Source organism: Solanum dulcamara, chromosome 10 (genome assembly GCF_947179165.1).
Source record: "Solanum dulcamara chromosome 10, daSolDulc1.2, whole genome shotgun sequence".
Taxonomy (NCBI): domain Eukaryota; kingdom Viridiplantae; phylum Streptophyta; class Magnoliopsida; order Solanales; family Solanaceae; genus Solanum; species Solanum dulcamara.
Genome location: NC_077246.1, coordinates 70,943,842 through 70,965,776, shown reverse-complemented (window position 1 = coordinate 70,965,776; position 21,935 = coordinate 70,943,842). Strand labels below are relative to the sequence as shown.

Here is a 21,935-nt window from a genome sequence, read left to right as displayed (position 1 = left end):
AATCAACAAGATTTATAAGCAAGTAGAGAGGCTGTTTCGAATGACCATGGTTTAAATATGACAAATTCAAATAGTTATGAAAATAAAAGACAATACGGTGGTGAAGAAAACATGTCAATTAATAAGGAAAGCAATATAAAACATTTCAAAAGAAAAAGAACAATAACAATAGTGAAATAGTGTGACAATTGTAACATAATAGACAATAGACGATAATAAATATCAAAAACAAGAAATTACGAGAAGTGAAAATCATACTGTTAGGAGCCCCTTTTCCAATATGTTAGTTCAGCAAAATTTCAATAACAGTGCAATATACCTATGTTTTTCACATCTTTCATGTATTATTTACCCATAATTTTAACATCATCAAACATAATCGTTCATAAATTTTTTCGGGTGAATGTTCATGAAAGTAAATCTAAAGAAATTACCCAATTTTTAAACGAAGTTGTTTCTTTTTGTGCCGCTCACAAAATTGTCTGGTAAACCACAATTAAGTATTATTGAAAGTCTATGTAAAAACACATCTAGTACATTTATTGACTTGATGTAAATACCGAGTGCGGGTAAGATTCTTTTTTGAATCTTCTCTGAGTAACTTTCTGTCAGAAGTATAAGATTATATGAATGAATATCAACAATCACACGGTCCCGTAGCTCAGTTGGTTAGAGCGTTGGTCTTATGAGCCGAAGGTCGCGGGTTCGAGCCCCGCCGGGACCATGAGTAGTTGTGTTATTATTTTGGTTCCTATTTAACGATAAAAAGGAGTTGTTTGATGCATAAAATACTTCACTTTATACTGATCAAAAATACTTTTTTCTTAAAAAAAACAATCTAGTATACCAGCATTTTCCCCACCCCATCCATTAATAGTTCAAATCAAGTAAAATTACTACAAGTATAGTTGTAAATGCAAATTATTAGGTAATAATAAAAAGAAAGTTGTCTCTCCTTATTCGTGTCTTAAAATGAGACATTTCAGTTTGATAATCGAGTATTCAATTACATGACAATCTATAAGTAGGAATAGCCATTAGATGTTTGGCTCTAGTAGTAACAAGACCAAATTCCTCACTCATGTCCAAATCCTTTGGTAACATACCATTTGGAAGTTCCCAATCAAAGCAATGAACCAATTGTGCCACAACTAAACGTACCATGATGAGTCCTAATTGTAAACCAGGGCAACTTCTTCTTCCAGACCCAAATGGGAGAAGCTCAAAATCACGTCCACGAAGATCTATACTACTCCCCACAAATCTTTCTGGAACAAACTCTTGTGGATTATTAGGCCATACTTTTGGATCGCGCCCTATAGCATATGTGTTCACGATTATTCTTGAATTTTTTGGAATAAAGTATCCATCAATAGTGCAATCTTCAATAGATTGATGAGGTAATAGAAATGGTGCCACAGGATGAAGCCTTAATGATTCTTTTATAACCATATCTAAGTATTCCAAATTGTCTACATCAGACTCATCCACCATTCTTTTCGTCCCAATTTTTTCTTCCAATTCTTTTTGAAGTTTTTTCATTATGTTTGGTTGCCTTAAGAGTTCTGAGAGTGTCCAATCAATTGCTGTTGCTGAAGTATCCATTGAAGCTATTAGAATATCCTGTTAACATATTACAAAGTGTTTAAAAGATACATGTCATAACAAATGAAGATGACTTGATGCATAACATAAAAGTTCCTCAGAGTGACAATGTATATAACTTAAACCCAGATAATGATAGATAAAAACTTACCAACAAAATAGCTTTAACATGGGCACGATCAAACTGAAACTCAGTTTCTCCAGATTTCATGATGTTCAACATAGTATCCACAAAATCCTTGTTGTTTTGATGTTGTCCTTTTTTTTCAGTGTCTTCATGTTCATCAATAATTTTCTCTAAAAAATCATCAAACACCTTGCTAACATCCTTCATTCTTCTTGTTAATCCTTGAAGATGCAATTTAGCAAGAAAGGGGAAATAATCTCCAAGATTAGGTGCTGCTCCTAATTTTAGCCCTTCATTAACAACATACTTAAATCCCTTCCCATCAAATTCCTCATCTTTATATTTTTTCCCAAAAAGCATCCTACAAGTTGTATCGACCGATAAACGTGTTACAATCTCACTCAAATCAACCACAATTTTTTCATAAGATTTTTTCTTGAGAGTTTCAATGAAAAGATTCAACTCTTCCCTTCTCATGGATTGAAATGAATTGATTTTTAGAGTGCTAAGTAGCTCCAATGTGCATAATTTTCGCATATTTCGCCAATAAGGACCATATGTACCAAAAGTCAAGTTCTTTTGGCCATATAAAATGTATTTTGCAGCTTCATGAGGTGGTCTACTTGCAAAATTTTGATCATATGTCTTGAGAAATTGCTCAGCTGCATGAGGGGAAGAAGCAATAATATTGTCAACAAAACCTAATTTTAAGTACATGATTGGACCATATTTTTTGGCTAATTTGTTCAAATCGTGATGAGGGTTTTTGCCCAACATGTGATGAAGATGTCCCAAAATTGGGATCTCTTTGGGACTTGGTGGAAGTTTTTTTCTTTTGTTGTTCCTCCATAGCTCATGAAGGAGATAGAGAATAGCTACAAGAACTATTGATAAAGTGGTCCAAAATAAAGCCATGGGTAAGACTTTGGCTCCTCCTCAAGAGCTTAATTAGGAAATTAGATTTATATAATGTGTTGAAAGGTCATAAGCGCTTAAGGGTTGTTTGGTTGAGGGACGAGTAATTAGACAGGGAATTAGTAATACATAAATTATAAAGCATGGCTAGGAGTCATATCAGGGCCGGACCTAAAGTTCTAGCTATTAATTTGACAAAAACTTAGTAATTTTGATTTTAAAAAATCTTATATTAATTGTGTTATAAATCTACTTGCTAACAACCTTCATTGCTAATGTTTTCCCAAATAAAGCATGGCTGCTAGGAGTTATATTAGGGGCGGACCTAAAGTTTTAACTATGAATTTAGTAAAATTTAATAGCTTTGACAAAAATTTTGTATAAAATGTGTTAAAAATCTACCTAATATGTGTGTGTATATAACTTAAATTTTTTTGTTGTCTTACACAAGATATGAACTTATGAAGTATGAAACCAAAGCATTAAAAATAAGATAAGTGTCAAAAATAAATCTAAATTATTTCACTTTTTTAAGTTTCATACCTAAAACCTTGTCACATGAAACTCACACTTTCAATAGTTTAGGTATGAAATTTAAAAGAATGGATAGTTTAAATGTGTTTTTGACACTTATCTCTTAAAATATCCTTAGTCTTTTCACGTCTTATCTTTCTTTTTTATGACAACGACTTGCCAATAATGATAACACGGAATTATAAAATTTTGTTTTATATTTGGTCACAAGATTTAAATTTTTATTTTATATTTTAAATTTTGTATTAAATTAAAACAGAACAAACAAATTGTAATAGCAGGAGTATTTACAAATGTTAATGGCCTTATTGATATTTGTTAAATAATTTTTTTACTATTTTCAAATTTTAAAATATTATTTAAACCTATTTAACATGCAAATTTTTATGCACACATAATATCGTTTCTTGAAACAATTTTCATCCATTTATTTTGACAAATTAATAATGTTAATCACACATATACCAACTCGTGTTTCATGAACTTATCAAATTTATATTTTAAATAAAATAAAGATGGTAAAAACGTTTTTTTTTGTTTGTTTAAAGACAAAAGAATCACGCCACCCAAAAAAGTAAAGAACAATAATATAATTAACATTTTTATTAATTTATATTATTTATTAATTTAATATAAATACTAAGTACGAGCAGGAGCGGAGCCACATGATGGCTAGGGGGTTCAAACCCCCTTGACAAAAAATAATATTATTTATATATAGTTAAAATAATTTTTTATGTATAAATAGTAGATGTTGAATCTCCTTCGGCTAGTTTGTGTGTCTACTTCTTCAAATTTTAAATCCCCTTATTGAAAATTCTGGCTCCGTCACTGAGTAGGAGTTATAACTTTTATATATAGCTTGACCAGAGATGCCCCCTAGCTAGTAGGTTTTTAAAAAAATAAAAATCAGGAACCGTGTATATGAAGAGAAAATAGAGGAGATAATTATAAGGTGAGAAATCGAACTTTTATTAATAATATGAAAATTTAAATAGACAATCAACTGAATCATTAATATTCTCTATCTTGGTAGGTCAAAAATGTTTTAAATGCCATACTTTTTTTGTATTTGTATATATGTTATATAATTGTATATGTATATGTATAATTTCTGACTGGTATATATATGCATTCATATAATTGTATGTGTATATTATATATATATATATATATATATGTATTATAAAATAAACTAACTTAGTAATAAGAATAAGGAAGAAATAAATAGTAAGAGAAAGAGAGAGAATTATTTTTATCTGTGCTTCTCTATTTGCATCGGATGTTGGCACGCCAAATTTGACAAAAGGATTAAGAGAAAAGAGGGAGCAGGGGAAAAGGGATGAAAGGGACGTCCATCCTTTTATTATTTTACAACACTCTATTTTGGACGTTCATGTAAAAGAAAAGTAAATTTTAGTGAAAGAATAATATATATATATATATATATATATATATATATATATAGTTATTTTCAATACGCATTAATTGTTGCCTCATTAAAAACCTTGTTAGAAAAATCAGTGGGACAAAACCTAGATTAAGAAAAAAAGAGTGCAGTGTGTATTATGCTCCCCTAATGAAAACATCATTTAATATCTCGAAGATGACATATTCCAATTTTGTATTTCAATTTCTCAAAGGTTGAAGTTGACAATGTCTTAGTGAACATATCTGCTAAATTATCACTTGAACGAACTTGTTGAATATCTATTTCACCTTTCTTTTGAAGATCATGGCTAAAGAAGAATTTTGGTGAAATATATTTTATTCTGTCTCCTTTGATGTATCCTCCCGTTAATTGAGTTATACATGCAATATTGTCTTCATACAATATTGTTGGAGCGTCTCTTGTCAAAGAAAAACCACATGTTTCTTTAATGTGTTGAGTTACTGATCTTAATCAAACGCATTCTCAACTTGCTTCATGAATAGCTATTATCTCTGCATGATTTGAAGAAGTGGCAACCATAGTTTGCTTTGTTGAACGCCATGATATAGTTGTACCACCACATATAAATAAGTAGCATGTATGCGATCAACCTTTATGGGGATCAGACAAATATCATGCATCTGCATAACCAATCAATTCTGATGTGGATTCATTTGAGTAAAACAATCTCATATCTGTGGTCCCTCAGAGGTATCTAAATATATGCTTAATTCCATTCTAGTGTCTTCGCGTTGGGGAAGAACTAAATATTACTAACAAGTTTACTAAGAAAGCTGTATCTGGTCTAGATTGTTGGCAAGATACTTTATTGCACCAATTGCACTAAGGTAGGTATTTCAGCACAAACAAGCTCTTCATCATTTTCATGAGGTCGAAATGGATCGTTATTAATATAAAGAGATCTCACAACTATTGGAATACTCAGTGGGTGTGCTTTATCCATGTAAAATCTCCTTAAAATATTTTCTATATATGTTGATTGATGGACAAATATTCTATTTGCAAAATGTTCAATTTGTAGACCAAGATAAATTTTTGTCTTTTCGAGGTCTTTCATTTCAAATTTCCTTTTCAGACATTTTACTGTCTTTGAATGTTTTTTAGGAGTTTCGATAATATTCAAATCATCAATATATGCAGCTATTATGATAAATTCAGATCCAGACCTTTCCATAAAGACACAAGGACAAATTGGATCATTTTTATATCATTCTTTTAGCAAATATTCGCTAAGACGATTGTATCAAATTCGCCCTTATTATTTCAGTCCATATAAAGATTTTTGAAGTTTTTATTAAATAAGTTTTTCGGAAATCTTTATATATTTCAGGCATTTTAAATGCTTTAGAAATTTTCATAAAAATATCATTATCCAGATAACCATATAAATAGGCTGTAACGACATCTATCAGATGAATGACAAGTTTTTCATGAACGATCAGATTTATAAGATAGCTGAAAGTGACTGCATCCACCACAGGAGAATATATTTTCATATAATCAATGTCATGTCTTTGTAAAAATTCTTGTTCCACAAATCGTGTTTTATATCTTACGACTTTATTTTTCTCATTTCGTTGTCGCACAAAGACCAATTTTTACCCCACTAATTTTATACATTCAGGTGTTCGGACTATCAGTCCGAAAACTTTACGTTTTTTCAAGCGAAGCTAATTCAACTTGAATTACATCTTTTCATTTTGGCCAATCATTTCTCTGTCTATATTCATCGACAGATTTTGGTTCAAGATCCCCATTTTGTTGCATTATTTCAATAGCAACATTATAAGCAAAATTATTGTCGACAATTACATTATTTTGGTTCCATATTTTCCTGATGAGACATAATTTATTGAAATTTCTTCATCATTTTCGGGTGCCTTAACCTCTTCCAAGGTTTTATCAATTGTTATGTCTCCTTGCTCTTCTTGAGCATGTTCTTTCATATCATGACCATCTTGATTGTTTGTTCCTTTTCTTTTTCGAAGATTTTTATCTTTAGAATCGATCGATCTATCACATTTTAAATGTGTTTTAGACTCATTTCCATTCATTAATTGTCTTACTGGGACATCAACTCGAATTGGAGCATTAGCACCTGGAATATGAGATTTAGTAATTCTTAATAGGTCAATGAATGCATCTGACAGTTGATTTGCAATATTTTGCAAATGAATTATCTTTTGAACTTTCAATTCACGTGTATTTGTACGAGAATCTAAATGAGATAGTGATAATGCATTCCAATCTAATTTTTTTTCAATTGCTTATTTTCTCCCCCTAATGCTGGGTATACTGATTCATCAAAATAACAATCAACAAATCTTGTAGTAAATAAATCTCCAGTCACAAGTTCCAAATATTTTATGATAGAAAGATTCATGCCCAACATATATCACCAATCTTCTCTGAGGTCCCATCTTTGTGTGTTGTGGTGGAGCAATTGAAACATATACTGCACATCCAAATATTGAGAAAATAGCCAAATGTCCCTCCAATTTATTATTAAATTCTCAACTACACACTTATACTTTTCGGGGGTCCTATTACCCTCTTGATTTTTTTAAATTCAGAATATATACCACATGTAATGATATACACTCGCTGTTAGCTGTCATTTTAATTTTTTTATATTTATTTTTCTCTCTTTATCCAATTTTTCATCTTTATTTTTACTTTATTTCTTTTTTCTCTCTCTTTTGTTTTTCATTCCCTACTTCATTTTTATTTTTTTCATCACTTTATATCATCCTTCAAGCACCTTAACGAGTTTAATTACCCATCTTTTTTCCTCTTAATTTTTTTTATTGTGTTCCTTATTTGTCTTCATCACACCAAATTTACAATACTTTATTTACGAGTTGTTGATAGTTAAATTCTTGGGTCTTCGTCAAACAATAATATAAATTGAAGATAAGATCTGAAGTTGATGAATGTTACTGATTCAAAATTTATATAGAATAACTAAAAGAAAAGAGAGAGAAAAATTGCGTTGAAATTTCTTTTCCAGTAAGGAGGTAGATTAATGGTGTTGATTTTGATCTAATATGAGATTGATAAAATAAAAAAAAATGGATGAAGACCCATATCATATACCCCATAACTCATTTTTAGCTTACTTTATGAAATTCTTGATCAAAAAAATTGATTTACGGTCATAGTGATTTTAATTGACTGAATTTCTTTGATAATTTTTTTTTAAAAAAAAAGACTTTAGTAATTAAATGAATTTTATGATGGAAGGTGTCCAATAAATTTATTCTTTTTTATTTGTTTTTCATTCTTTCTTCTTTTGGTTTTTGTCTCTTTTCTGTGCAATTCTTTTTGGAGAAATGAAACTAATGACGATTTGATTTTTTGGATAACATGAATAATTATTTGATGCTTTTAATAGTGATTTGTAGTGTTAGTTGTAGATAATGGTAAGACAAATCATGAAAAAATTATTACAAGATGATGAGTTGATGGGGCTGTTGTTGTGGTGGTGTTTCAAGGTGGAGGAGATGGTAGTGGGTGAGTGTTTAGTTGAGGAGAAAGAGAGGACAAAAAAACGTAAGGAGAAGAAAATGAGAGAGAAAAGTAAAAAAATTATGTTTAACAAAAAGTCAAATGTATTATAAAAATATTTTACAAGAAATTAATAGTAAGATGAAAAATAAGGATAAAAGGAAAAAATAAAGTTTTAAGATTTGTTTTTGGTCTTCACTCTCTCAAAGAGAGTGAAATACACTCACCTTGCCACATAAGCATTTAGGGAGGTGATAATTTCAATTTTAAACAGTTCAGGGAGGTGATAGGACCTCCGTGAAGATTGAGTGAGTAGTTGAAAATCCGGTTATAGCTTGGGGGGCTTTTGACTATTTTCTCTTCAAATATTCTAAGATGGGAAATGTTCGGCTCCTGCCAAAAAATCAATTGTAATGGGGAGACTTTATGATAACTTGTGGGTCTGATTCGCGCAAGACTTATTGCATGCAAAATAGCATGACCCCATAATGAAATGGAAAGTTTTGTTTTCGTAAGCATTGATCTAGCAATTAATTAGAGACGTTTAATCAATGATTTCGCTACATCATTTTGAATATGAACATGAGTAACCGGATGCTCCACTGTTATCCTAGTGGATAAACAATAATCATTAAATGCCTGAGATCTAAACTCACCAGTATTATCAAAATGAATTGTCTTTATTGCATAATCTGGAAATTGTGCTCTTAACTTAATTATTTGAGCAAGTAATCTCGCAAATGTCATATTATGCGTTAGATAATAAGCATACATGTGACCATCTTATAGATGCATCTATTAAAATCATATAATATTTAAATGGTCCACATGATGAGTGAATGAGCCCACATATATCACCCTGTATACGTTCTAGAAATGATGGGGATTCAATTCTCACTTTGATTACTGATGGTCTAGTAATCAATTGTCTTTAGAACATGCAGTACAAGAAAATTCTTTAAATTGAAGAATCTTTTGGTTCTTCAAAGAGTGTCCATGTGAACTCTCAATTATTTTGCACATCATATTAGAATCGGGATGGCTCAATCGGTCATGCCAAATAATAAAATCATTTGAGTTAGTAAACCAAAAGTTTACTATGGCATGTGTTTCAACCATGCTAATACTTATAAAGTATAAGTCGGATGAAAGAGCGGGTAATTTTTCAAGTATAAATTTCTTGCCTGACATTATTGTAGTAATGTAAAGTATAAATTTCTTGCCTGACATTATTGTAGTAATGTAAAGATATTCATTCTTTTCATCATTTGTAGTCTCAATATGATAACCATTTTGACGAATGTCTTTAAAACTTAATAAGTTTCTTTGAGACTTATTACAATATAATGTTTTATTAATTGTTAAATGTGTTCCTCCAACAAGTATAACTTTAGCTTTTTCGGATCCTTCAATTAATATTGTGCTACCAGATATTGTATTAACATTAGCTTTTTTCATAATCCAACAACAGAAATATGTCTTATCTCTTAAAACAGTGCGTGTTGTGGCACTATCAATAAGACACATATCATCATAATTGATTTTGGATCCAACTGATGACTGAAATTTTTTTATATTCTTCATAAACAAAAAGATACATTATAAGAACGTGAAAAACTAACAACATAAGAAACTTTAAGAAATTGCACTTTCTTAAGAATTTCTTTTTTACGAAGGTCAACATAATAGGAAAATAATAACTATTTTTATAATATTTATTCTCAGTTAGATGAACAATTCTTCAGTCAATATTCATAAAGTCTTCAGTTTTCAAATGATTAATATTTGGTTGATCTTCAAAATCATCATCTTTATAAGCAAGATTTGCTCAATATCTTTATATTTATTTGAGGGGGTTGCTTCATTATCATCATTCCGAAAATTCAAGTGCCCCTCTACATTATTATCTCTTCTTTTGAGAGAGCCTTGATAAAGTTTCACAAAATGATCGGGCGTACGATATTCACGTGCCTAATAACCCTTTATACCACACTGATGGCAAATATTGAATTTACCTCTAGAAGGATTATTTTGAGGAACTTTATTGTTCTCATGTTTATTTTCATCATGACGACGATAATTATTTCGTCCTCTACCACGTCTTCGCCCACTTTCGCGACCGCGACCGCGATAATAATTTTGTCTTGATTCAGACTGATTATGTGTTGCTACAATATTCGCTTCAGGGAATGGAGCAGATCAAGTGGGACGAGCTTCATGATTTTTCATAGCAAAGTATTATTTTGCCCAGTCACGGGTAGGCATATAATTAATTCAGAGTATTTCTTAAATTCTTTTTCACGATATTGTCTTTGTAGCAACACAATTGAAGCATGAAAAATGGAAAAAGTTTTCTCAAGTAAGTCATCATCAGTGATAATATCTCCACATAATTTTAACATGGAACTTACCTTGTGAAAAACAGAATTATACTCTGTCACAATTTTAAAATCTTGAAATCAAAGGTGTATCTAGTCATATTGAACTTTTGGTAACACCATAAATTTTAGGTGGTGATATCGATCCTTCAAATTAGTCTATAATTCAAAAGAGTCTTTCACAGTTAAATATTCAGTTTTTAATCATTCATAAATATGATGACGGAGAAAAATCATGGTTTTTGCTTTATCTTGGCCTGATGCTTTATTTTATTGTTTAATTGTATCACCAAGACCTTTAGCGTCAAGGTGAATTTCAGCATCAAGGATTGATGACAAATAATTTTTTTCGATAATGTCAAGTGCCACAAACTCAAGTTTTGATAAATTTGACATGATAAAGACTGAGATAGAAATTAATTTAGAAATAACAAAGACAACTAAAATTAAATTTCTTTAATAGATATACCTGATATAGAAGTTAATTTGTCTGAAGAATATTAGAGTTTCATACTGATAACGTATTATAAAACAAACTAACTTATTAATAAGAATAAGGAAGAAAGAAATAGTAAGAAAAAAAGAAAGTTGAAGAGAATTATTTTTATTTTTCTCTATTTGCATCGGATGTTGGCACGTCAAATTTGACAAAAGAAACGCCAAATTTGACAAAAGAATTAGGAGAAAAGAGGGGTAGGGAAAAAGGAAAGAAAGGACATCCATCTTTTTATTATTTTACAACAATATATATATATATGAACGTATCAAGAAAGAGTTAGGTAGGCCAGCCATGTTTTGTTACTTATGCATTTTTGTCACATAGTACTTTATCTTTCACAAGTGGAAGAAAAATGAAAATGTAACGAAATAAACATTGTTAAGATGCAATTCAAATCAAATACTTCCTTCGTTCTAAAATACTAGTCATAATTTTCCTTTTTTAAAAAATAATATAAATTTTGATCAATATTTTAAAATGTATTTTTTTATTATATTGATATGAGAAAAATTTAAAATATAGTACTTTATGTGTAGTTCTTTGAATATTTAAATTTAAATTTTAAAATATTGAATTAATTTAATCTAATTTAACTTTAAAAATTGGTCAAAAATGACTCTCGAAAACCAAATATGATAATTATTTTAGAATGGAGAGGATATCATCATCCTAGAATAGATCAATTTCAAATGTGTTTTGTATGTGACTAAACATTACTTAATCGATAATAATCCTAGGAATATAGGAGCGGCTACATGTTAGGATTTTGTGTTAACATATAGGCTACTTAGAAATTTCACTAATTTAGGAGCTTATTACTTAGATATAAGCTAGTTTACAATATTTAGAATTTTATTAGATTTCGATGCAGACGTTCACATACGTCCAGAGCTAAATTATAAAAGTTGAAAATCACGTCCACAAAAATCAATGATGCTATCAATAAACCTTTCTGGTAAAAGTAAATAGGAAAACTTACATAAATATATAATATTAAAAAAATATTTACCATCTATAACAATTAAAAAAGAATTCACAGAACACTTATAATACAGTTTTTATACATATTGCAGAGAACTATTTATAAAAAATTTCACAGAACACTTATAATACAGTTTAAATACATATTGCAGAGAACTATTTATAAAACTTATAATACATTATGTTAGTTTCTTACTACACAAACATAATATATATTTTAAAACACTTTTAATACAAGTGTAGATTTATCATAGTATTGCTATGTATTGCTATAAATGGTAATAAATAAAAAATATCGCTAAAATCAGTAATTAATTTTTAAAAAGCACTCAATAAGTAAATATTTAGATGCAAATTAGCAATAGTCTACCGGACCAAAACCTGTAAAAGTAAATATTTAGATGCAAATCTTCGAAAAATAATTCTCACGAGAAATCATAACATGATATTGGCCATGCCATTACTCAGATGCATGTTATTTACATATAAATTTCTCATCTCCAAAGCGTTCAAAAGTTGCTCGGTAACATAATACCACAATAGACTCTTGAATACAGAGGCAAAAATCACAAAACTTTATGTGAGATTTTGGATAGACACTTTGTACAACTCATGTAATGTCCTATATTCATATTGAAAGCTTTATTGACATAAACAAGTGCTAGATTTTAGCTTACATAGTATAGGCAAAACTCGTCAAATGGTGTATAAACTATAAAGGGATCTTCTATTGCTTCATTAGGAAGGCTCATGAAGACGAGTAGCCCAGTGTGAGCTTAAAACACGAAGCCTTTCAAAGTACTCCCCCAAGGCAAGTAAGCCCTGAGCTGCTTGGTGTGTATTCAGGATGCGAGACATCTGTTGGAGTGTTTCTTGGCGAAGATGATCTGCCTGTTTCCAGAAAGGGAACAGAGACAAGTCAGGACAATGACTCGAATATCCACATCACAGACGTTCACAGAATAAAATCATGAATATACCCAGACATAAACGAGTTGACTAATTCCCCTCTCCGCCCTAGCCACAATTCTCCACTCGTAAAAACTTACTTGCACCCCATGCTTACACCAAACCAGTGAGCTTAATCTTAGCAGTTACAAATTAAAGTGAGAACGTACATCATTTATCCATGTTTAAGTTGGTAAATGTGTGTGTGCAAGACAAATATCTTGAAGTCATTGATTTGGTGTTAACACTGGGCGTGGTATAGTTTTACCATTCTTGACTTCTAATTTTCAAACTAAGACGCTAATACAAATTTATATCGTTTTTCCATAGAAACTAAGTTATCTTTTACAGGTGCATACAACATGAAGTTTATAAAATTCACTTTGAAAGCTAGAACTTATATTGAAAGGAAAGAAAATCCAATATGCGATACTACCTGATTTACGAACCTAACAAGAGCTTCCAACTTATCGATTGCAGGTCCCATCTGCGGAAGAGAGTAATTTCCTTCACCTAGTCGGCCAGCCGCAACAGCCTCAGCAAGAATCTGATGGAGTTTTACCATTCCTTGTGACAAGGCATCTTCTGCTTGTTGACACGATTGCGTGAGATTACAAACCTCCCGGAGTTGTTGTTCTGTCAAGAGCTCAAGATGTGGTGTGAGAACCTGTAAAAAAAATCTTGTATAAGCACCTTTCTTAATTTAAGACGATTAAATATTCACGAGTTCAAGGAAAGAAAGATCATATATATGCTTGGCGTCATTTATGAATTCAACAGAACTCAATGTCAAGCTTCATTACCTTTAGAAGCTCGGATGGCCGAAACCCCCCAATCCACATAAAAAAGCGTTCTGCTGATGTCTTCCACATGCCAGACATGATATATAGGACATCAGCTTTAGCAGCCGTAGCCTTAACTCGGAAGAGATCAAAATAGTGGTTCAGGCAACCATCAACGATAATGCGCAGTTCCGCTTCACCAATTTGCGAATGATGCAGAGCATTCCTTAAATCATTAGTTTGTCTATTTTGCTCTTCCACCCACTGACCATACTCCGTATCAAATGCAGCAGTTCCTGTGAACTCAAGAAGTCAGGGAAAGTTCAAAGAGAGCAAACAAACAACACAAGAAAAGAAAAGGAACTTTGTTGAATATTTTACAAAAAGTTGTTTTAACAGACAATGGAGATGAATTATAGAAAATCGATTAATCCAAACAATTAGGCGCCACAGCATTAATAAGTTTTGCCAGAAATGATTTCATCATAGGAAGCACCTCCGAAATGTGTATTCATTGTGTCATAGACTAATAGTTGTTTCTAACGGCGATTCTTATTTAAGTTTTCCTAGTTTGCTAGAAGAACTTTCAAACAATTTAAGTTAATTAAACTAAGAATATGAATAAGTAGAACAAATATGATGAATTGGAAGGTAATGAAGAAGGATAACAACGACTCCGTTAATGTTATAACTAACAAGATGCTTCAAGTAAAAGCCAAAGAACTAAAGATCCACAATATCTTACTGAAAATAATGTAAAATATTCTGGAATGGAAAACCAAACTCATCCTATATTTCTTAAGTCCGCAAGTCTTATTCACAGATCAACCGTACTACAACAACAACATACCCAGTGTAATCCCGCAAGTGGGGTATGGGGAGGATGGTGTGTAGCCAGCCCTACCCGGTTACCCCTATCTTGTGAAGGTAGAAAGGTTGTTTCCAATAGACCCTCGACTCAAGTAAAGCATATCAGAAAAACAAGGGTGTAAAGCAAATACAGTAGCGACTAATGTTTCCATTATATGTTTAATCCAACTAAAATTCATCTTCTATTAACTAGATCAAATGATTTGCATTTGAGGGTGATATAATGATCAGAATACTAGAGGATAAGTAAGCAGCAAACAAAAATATGCAGAAGCTCGTTTCGCTATGTACTGAATTATGGAACTACGATAAAGCTCTCATCTGAATTCTTTCCAAATCCAAGCATAATTTAATTGCTCCGACAGATTCGAGCATGAAATTTGATGAAGTACATGACAAGACGGTGTGAACCAACAAACCTGAGCAAGCAGTTCCAGAGTAACTTAGCTGGCTAGCATCTAAACCACCACCTACATACAGACCCTGTTGCAAAATGTTTGTTAATTTGTTAGATTTCTTTCATCCTAAAATTTAAAATGTTCGTTGCATTAATCAACGAAAAAAGGATCAAATCTCAGCTTCACAAATAAAACATAAACTGTCCATTTACCTGTTTTCTGGCCCGTTCTAGTTCTTGTTCCAATTGAATCAGCTTCAATTTACTATTTTCTAACTGCTGAACATAGGCCTAAGTAACAGAATGTAAACTCGGAAAATTAGTAACTTGATCAGAACACCAAATCGTCTGATCGTTCGATAAGGAAAAGTAAGTTCGGTTAGGAATGTTGCATAATAAAATTAGAAAAACTCAAGGAATACCTTCTTCCGCAAACGGCTTTTACGAGCAGCCTCACGGTTTTGAGCAAGACGTCTAAGTACCTGCATATCAGGCTTGGACATAAATTTTATTGCAACAGAAATTTTATACTTTTGATGTCTCATTTCCGACAAAAGAATAATAAAAAAGGGAACAAGAACCTTAAGAAAAAAGGCAGAAGATATAACTTGGCACGTAGAGATAAGCAAGAAGCCGAAAAACGTACACTAGAAATATTTTTCAACATGTCATTGAAAATAAGGAACCTCCGAAACAAAAGTTGTGCAATTGCATCTAATCTGTCTCCTCTACCTCTCCTGTATATTTGTTCTACAATTATTTTACGTGTTTTGTCTTTCGTAAAACTGAGACCTTTTACAACAGCTAGGATTAACTAATTGGTCTAGTCTAACCGTCACCCAAGAATTTGCAGTCCTATACATTTCCATTACGTTACCCTCAATGCACACTTTCTATATATCTGTGTCCATCCAATCAAAGATATCCATGCCATAGAGAATCAGGCTCGGGAAAACAAGACTAGGGACCACACTCCCTGCTTGCTTCCTGCCTCATTGCTCAATTTTCTCCACTAAAAATTCACATAGGAAGTACTCCATAAATGTGGGCATCTAAACCCTGAATATCAAAACCTCAAAGATCACAGCTTAAAACCTATTAACCATTCGAGGAACCGTTAACCAGAGACTACGGCTCCTAGAAGGGAACTCAACAAACGAAACTACGAATCAATCAACTCTACAAACCTCATGCCAAAAGACTTTTAGATTCATGAGAACAGCCTAACAAACAACACTCTCATTTAATATCACTATTCTAGATACAAGATTATAAGAACAAGAACATATCTTTACCTTCTCGATCGGTTTACTTGTTTCCGCTTCATATCTATTAGAAGTCCCTACTGTTCCATGCGAAGTATCTTCTGTCTAGACACGTTAACTATATTGATCAGTACAATCTGCTGCATAACTAAAACAGAGAAAGATCTTTTTTTCCTTTATTGATAAAGCTAAAACACGGGTAAAAGATATTGAGAAGAGAAAAGGCAAAAAAGAAACATACCTCATTGTCTAATCTTTTGTCCATAATCGGTATCTGGTCCTCTAAGCATTTCTCAACTTCTAGAATCATGGTTGCCGATGTACTCGGGCAACTAGCATTGAAATCATCCCACATGCCAATTTGATGGATCGGCTCGCATATACCCATCCTTCTTGAGGCAACAAACTGAGTGTATGTTGAAGAATTCATTTGTATGGACTGACGTTTAAAAGACACAAGTCAGCTATCATTGACATGAAAATCAACAAGCAGCAAAGCCTAATCGCATTGAGAAACAAAACACTACATATAGTCAGATCTATGTATCTCATTCAACTCATGCGATTATCAAAATCCATGTTATTTCATTCCCAACTATAGTGAATGTGAAGAATGGGCCTTACAATCTATCACACGCCACTTCTTAACCATCAACACATATCCACACGAAAAATGGATTGTCCACAAGACCAAGAAATTTGACTGATCCTTAACGAAAGCCGTCCTAATAATCGTATTCTACGATACTTTGCTGCAACAGGACTACAAATAAGCAAGTTCTTATACAAGTAAGAAGTGTAAGCATCAAATTCAAGAAGCTTTTCAATATCTAATTCAAGATTTCAAGGCATTTCATACAACTTTTATAGTCTTTTTCACCTCTCTGTATTATTAGCATATACCAACAGTCTAAAACTACATACCGAGAAATGGGGCAAAGGTAAATGTAGAAAACAAGGTTTGAAAACACCAATAAGTAAATCAAGAAGCTAAAAACTATTAAAAAGATTTAATCTTTTTCATCTGAAAGGCTCAAAACATCATATATAAGAATCAAAACTCTTAAACATTATATACACCAATCATCAATTTTACTACAACAACATACCCAATGTAATCCTACTTAGTTGTGAGGTGTAGAGAAGGTAGAGTGTACACAGACTTTACTTCTACCTCGTAGAAGGTAGAGCTTGTGGAGGTAGTGAGATTGTTTCTCAAAGAGGATATGCTCAAGTCAATCATCAATTTACTAATTTCTTAAATTTCTTGCTCAAAACTCTTGCAATTAGCACATGAATTAAATCAATAACATCAAAAAAGATTCCAACTTTTTTCAAAGAAAAGGGTAAAACTTCAAGAAATAATCAAATTAACTTCACTTTAAGCCCTTTTGACTTTAATTAAATGCTAAATAAGCTTCTTCATTTTTATTTTTTTTCCAAAAATAAACCAAACAAAACAGTAAAAAGAGAGAAAGATGAAACCTTTAAAGCCAACAGCAAAATCTCAGCTCTACTGAAAAACCCAAAAATGGATTTTATGAGAAGAAGATAAAGAAAATCTTATCAAAATTCAATTTTGAATCATATTAATGAAAAAAAAAATCCTACTATTTACACTTGTTGATATACTCAAACAAAAAAAGAAATCATGGGTGTGCACCATCACAACTTATTATAATTTTGCACATATACATACATTATATATACATTATATATCTATATAATTCTCTGTGGGGATAGGAGGTTAATGGGTATTGGGTATCCATAGATAAAGATATATATAATATAGAAATATGTTAGTGGTATTAACTTATGTATTATTGGTTGCCTACAGTCTATCAAGATTAGAATTTTAGGATGATAACTTGTCATATTCCCACTACTATAAATTATAATTTATAAGAGTAATTAAAACAGACTCACTATCACAATTCATAATCAAATATCTCGTATTTGAGCTTTAGGAATAAATATATATTTCTCACTTTAATAAGTTTTATGTTATCTAAATCTAAATTAGTTAGGAGACTTTCGAATCGAATTGAATATGAAATGAAAAAAAATTAAATGTATCTATGAAATATTAGAAATAGAATAATTATGTCTTCATTTGCTTTTTGATAAATGGGCTTATCACTAGCCAGCTAGGTGGAATAGATGTCTCTAAACATTAAAAATAGAAAATTATCTCATTTGTTTTTTTTGCAAAAAAATATAATTATCATTAACTCTTATTTTCATTATGCTTGTTAATTCGTAGAAATCTAGTATTTCATTAAAATTAGTAAAATATAACGTCTAGTCCGCATTAAGAATTTTTAATTTTTAATAAAAAAAATTTAGACACTTTATCTAGGTGTATAAATTGGCTAAAAAATAAAGCATTTATCAAATAAAAATTCCCATTATCCTTATTTGTTATTATGTTTTAAATAATTTAATTATGTAAATATTTTTATATCGAGCCTGATTTATTTATAATTTTTTTGTTTTCCACCACTCCCACCCCACCCCACCCCCTCCCCCTGGGTGGTTGAAATATGCTCTCCAGGTCACTCTCACTCAACTTAGTCATTGCTCATTGGGTCCTTAATATGGGAACACAAATAGCCACATACTCTTAGATTTAGTTTGCCTTTTGGTGTTTGGACAATTATTTGAGAACAATGTTCAAAAAAATAAAAAAAATAAAAACTTTAAAATATATATATATATTACTCCACTACTTAATTATATTTATGTAATATACATATATATTCTTAATAAGATTTTCATATATCTAACTAGTCACATTTAATTTTCAAGTTTCAATCAATTTAAATGTTTGTGTTACGTTTTTATCCCATTATGTAAAAAATTTATTGTGTTTGAATTGCTTTTAAAATTATATTATTGTCAAAACATGGAGTAAAGATACAAGTTTAATATACAAATGTTAATTAAATAGTGGAAAGATTATAATTATGATAAACTTTTAAATATTTACAAGTAAAGGGATAAAAAGTGCACATTCAAAGTTAAATATGTTTAGTCAGGACTAAAATCAGAACTAATCACGAAGGGACCAAATATATTAATTAATTATGATAAATTATTATGATTTGAGAGCGTGGATAGCACGAGGAACATGGGCGCGTGTAACTGGGAGCAAATATTTAAATGGTAGTTGTCACTTCGCGGGAAGATAAGTGACGCAAGCAAACTCATGCGTGGAAAAGGTTTTTTTTTAAAAAGGGCAAAAGCCTGATTTATCTCTAAAGTTTATGATTAAAAATTGACTTATATATATTCTTATCATTATTGAAATGATATATATATATATATATATATATATATATATATCTTTACAAATTATTTTTTATTAAATTAAAAATATATTTGTTTTACTAACTTATATATAATTTTTTTCACAAATGAATTATTTATGAAAAAATATATATACCCATACATATACCCTTTTCTTCTAAAAAAGTAAAAAAAATATTTTTAAAATTATTTTTAAAAGATTTTTATTAAAAATAATAATAATATATATAGGGGTATATTTGATCTTTCTCACACATAATTTATTTTTTTGATTCAACGGCTAATTTGAATTTATATTTAGATGGTCAAATTTATTTTTCTCACTACTTTTATTGTAAAATTTATTATACATGCCCCAATTGTTTTTATAGATATAAAAACTAAATTACAATATAGCATCAAAAAAATTAGTTTTAAATTATAATATACCTACAAAATAGTTTTTATTTTTTTTCTTTTTTTTTCTCTTTTTTCCATTCACACTTTTTTTTCTCTTATATTTACACCCAAAAATGAAAAAATAAAAATAAAATAAGAATTAGAAACTCAAATAATAATAATTAAAGAAGTCAAAAAAAAATTGTGTGTGAAAAAGATTATATATACCCCTAAACTTTGCAAAAAAAAATAATTTTTACATGTATTGGTATATAAATTTTTATTTTTTATTTTTATTTTCTCAAAAATGATGTATACCCATACATAAATTTTTTTAAAATTAAAAATCAAAAAATTAAGTTTTTCACTTCCTTGAGATAAAAGGGGAATATATGAGTTATTTTTAATTTATAATGGTGGGGCTATAGGTATTTATGAGCTAATTTTTAAACGAAGAGTATATTAGCTACTGATCTTTTCTAGATACAGAGAGTAAAGCAAGAGTGAGTGATGAACATGATGAAGAAGATGTAGAAGAAGAAGAGAGATTGAGAGAATTTTCTGCAGAAAGTTTTTACAATTTAGGGCTCAAATGCCCTAATCCTTCTCTGCACAACTATAGCTACATATATATAGCTAGTTACTTAGGCTAACTAACCAACTAATTAGTAGTTAGTTAGTTTAACTAGGAGGACTGAAAATGACCATAATACCCCTGCTTCTAACTGATTCCTAACTAATTCTGTTACATCTCAACACTCCCCTTCAAGTTAGGAGGTGCAAAAATGTTCAAAACTCCTAGCTTGGACAAAAGATGCTCATGTTGACCTCTTGAAAGCCCTTTGGTTAACAAGCCTGCAGGCTGTTCTTGAGATGATAAGTAGCATACTTTGATCAAGACTTGTTTCCACTTTTCTCTAATGAAATGACAATCTATTTCTATATGTTTTGTTCTTTCGTGATATACTGGATTTGCTGCAATCTGAATTGCAGCTTTGCTATCACTATACATTTGAACATGCAGCTCAACATCTGCATCCACTTCTTTCAACATGCCCAGCAGCCATACAAGTTCTGATACAGTAGAGGCCATACTTTTATATTCAGCTTCAGCTAAACTCCTTGATACTGTGGTTTGTTTCTTGGCCTTCCATGAGACTAGGGACTCTGGTATATGTAACACATTAGTTATCACACTCTTAGATGGTAGACTGCAAAACCCAAGGTGAGTTACTTTAGTAATACCATCATTTGGTAGACACACATCCTTAGAAGTGTCAACTTTTATCACAGATTCCTTTAGCAGCATTTCCAACTTGGATACCATATGGTTTGTTGCACCTGTATCTACCATCCACACATCACTGTTTTCAGTTGCAAATAATGCTTTACCTGCATTGTTTGCCTTATTGCAGTCAGGAGTAGTGGCTCTGGAACCTAACTATTGACTCATCATTTTGAAAATTTGTTCATACTGATCTTTTGTGAATGTGCAGCCTTAAAGTAGTTGCTTGACATCTTTCTCTACTTGGCTCACAGTATTGTTAGAATTTGACCCTTTAGCTGGTGTTTTGGCTGCATTATGCTGTGTTGTGATATTTCTGCCCTACATTGATTCATCAGTCACATTTGTATTCAATCCATAAGAGAAATTAGCCTGCCCAGTAGTGTCAGCATATGTAATGTTTGCATTTTGTATCTTTCTTTTGGACTTGAAATCTGGTGGATATCCAACTACCTTGTAGCAGGACTCTTTGTTATGATCTCTGCACTTGCAAAACTCACAGATTAGGAATGTATTTTTTTTGAATCTATTATTGCTGCCTGAATTGCTTCTAACTCTAGAGTACATAAAAACTGAATCTGGAATGGATAAGGGTAGTCCTAAGTTGTTGATGCCTGTAACAATAGTCTTTTGACTCTCATCTCCTACTATCATAGCATATGCTTGGTTGATGGTTGGTAGAGAATCTATCATTAGAATCTG

General features: G+C 31.0%; 2 protein-coding genes and 1 non-coding gene across 5 annotated transcripts; 1 reads left to right on the top strand and 2 right to left on the bottom strand.

Annotated features, from left to right (window-relative positions):
- Nucleotides 1-650: 650 nt before the first annotated feature.
- On the top strand, nucleotides 651-724 carry TRNAI-UAU (transfer RNA isoleucine (anticodon UAU)). The gene has a single exon. It is a non-coding gene; the product is annotated as a tRNA-Ile (tRNA).
- Nucleotides 725-929: 205 nt separating this feature from the next.
- LOC129871365 (cytochrome P450 71AU50-like) lies at nucleotides 930-2,725 on the bottom strand. The gene is made up of 2 exons (XM_055946267.1): nucleotides 1,757-2,725; nucleotides 930-1,623 (listed from the first exon to the last, which is right to left on the bottom strand). Exons 1-2 carry the CDS (start codon nucleotides 2,645-2,647, stop codon nucleotides 1,003-1,005), a joined length of 1,512 nt encoding a protein of 503 aa, XP_055802242.1. The 5' UTR covers nucleotides 2,648-2,725; the 3' UTR covers nucleotides 930-1,002.
- Nucleotides 2,726-12,421: 9,696 nt separating this feature from the next.
- LOC129870826 (TGACG-sequence-specific DNA-binding protein TGA-1A) lies at nucleotides 12,422-17,899 on the bottom strand. 3 transcript variants are annotated; one of them, XM_055945700.1, is made up of 10 exons: nucleotides 17,873-17,890; nucleotides 17,747-17,777; nucleotides 16,503-16,700; nucleotides 16,292-16,366; nucleotides 15,419-15,478; nucleotides 15,210-15,287; nucleotides 15,019-15,082; nucleotides 13,751-14,025; nucleotides 13,384-13,614; nucleotides 12,422-12,890 (listed from the first exon to the last, which is right to left on the bottom strand). In XM_055945700.1, the coding sequence occupies exons 3-10, from the start codon at nucleotides 16,689-16,691 to the stop codon at nucleotides 12,738-12,740; spliced, it is 1,125 nt and encodes a 374-aa protein (XP_055801675.1). In that variant the 5' UTR covers nucleotides 16,692-16,700; nucleotides 17,747-17,777; nucleotides 17,873-17,890; the 3' UTR covers nucleotides 12,422-12,737. The 3 variants fall into 3 exon arrangements, with proteins under 3 accessions (XP_055801675.1, XP_055801677.1, XP_055801676.1); XM_055945702.1 differs by having other exon boundaries at nucleotides 13,397-13,614; nucleotides 17,747-17,899; XM_055945701.1 differs by lacking the exons at nucleotides 17,747-17,777; nucleotides 17,873-17,890 and adding an exon at nucleotides 16,886-17,245.
- Nucleotides 17,900-21,935: the final 4,036 nt, after the last annotated feature.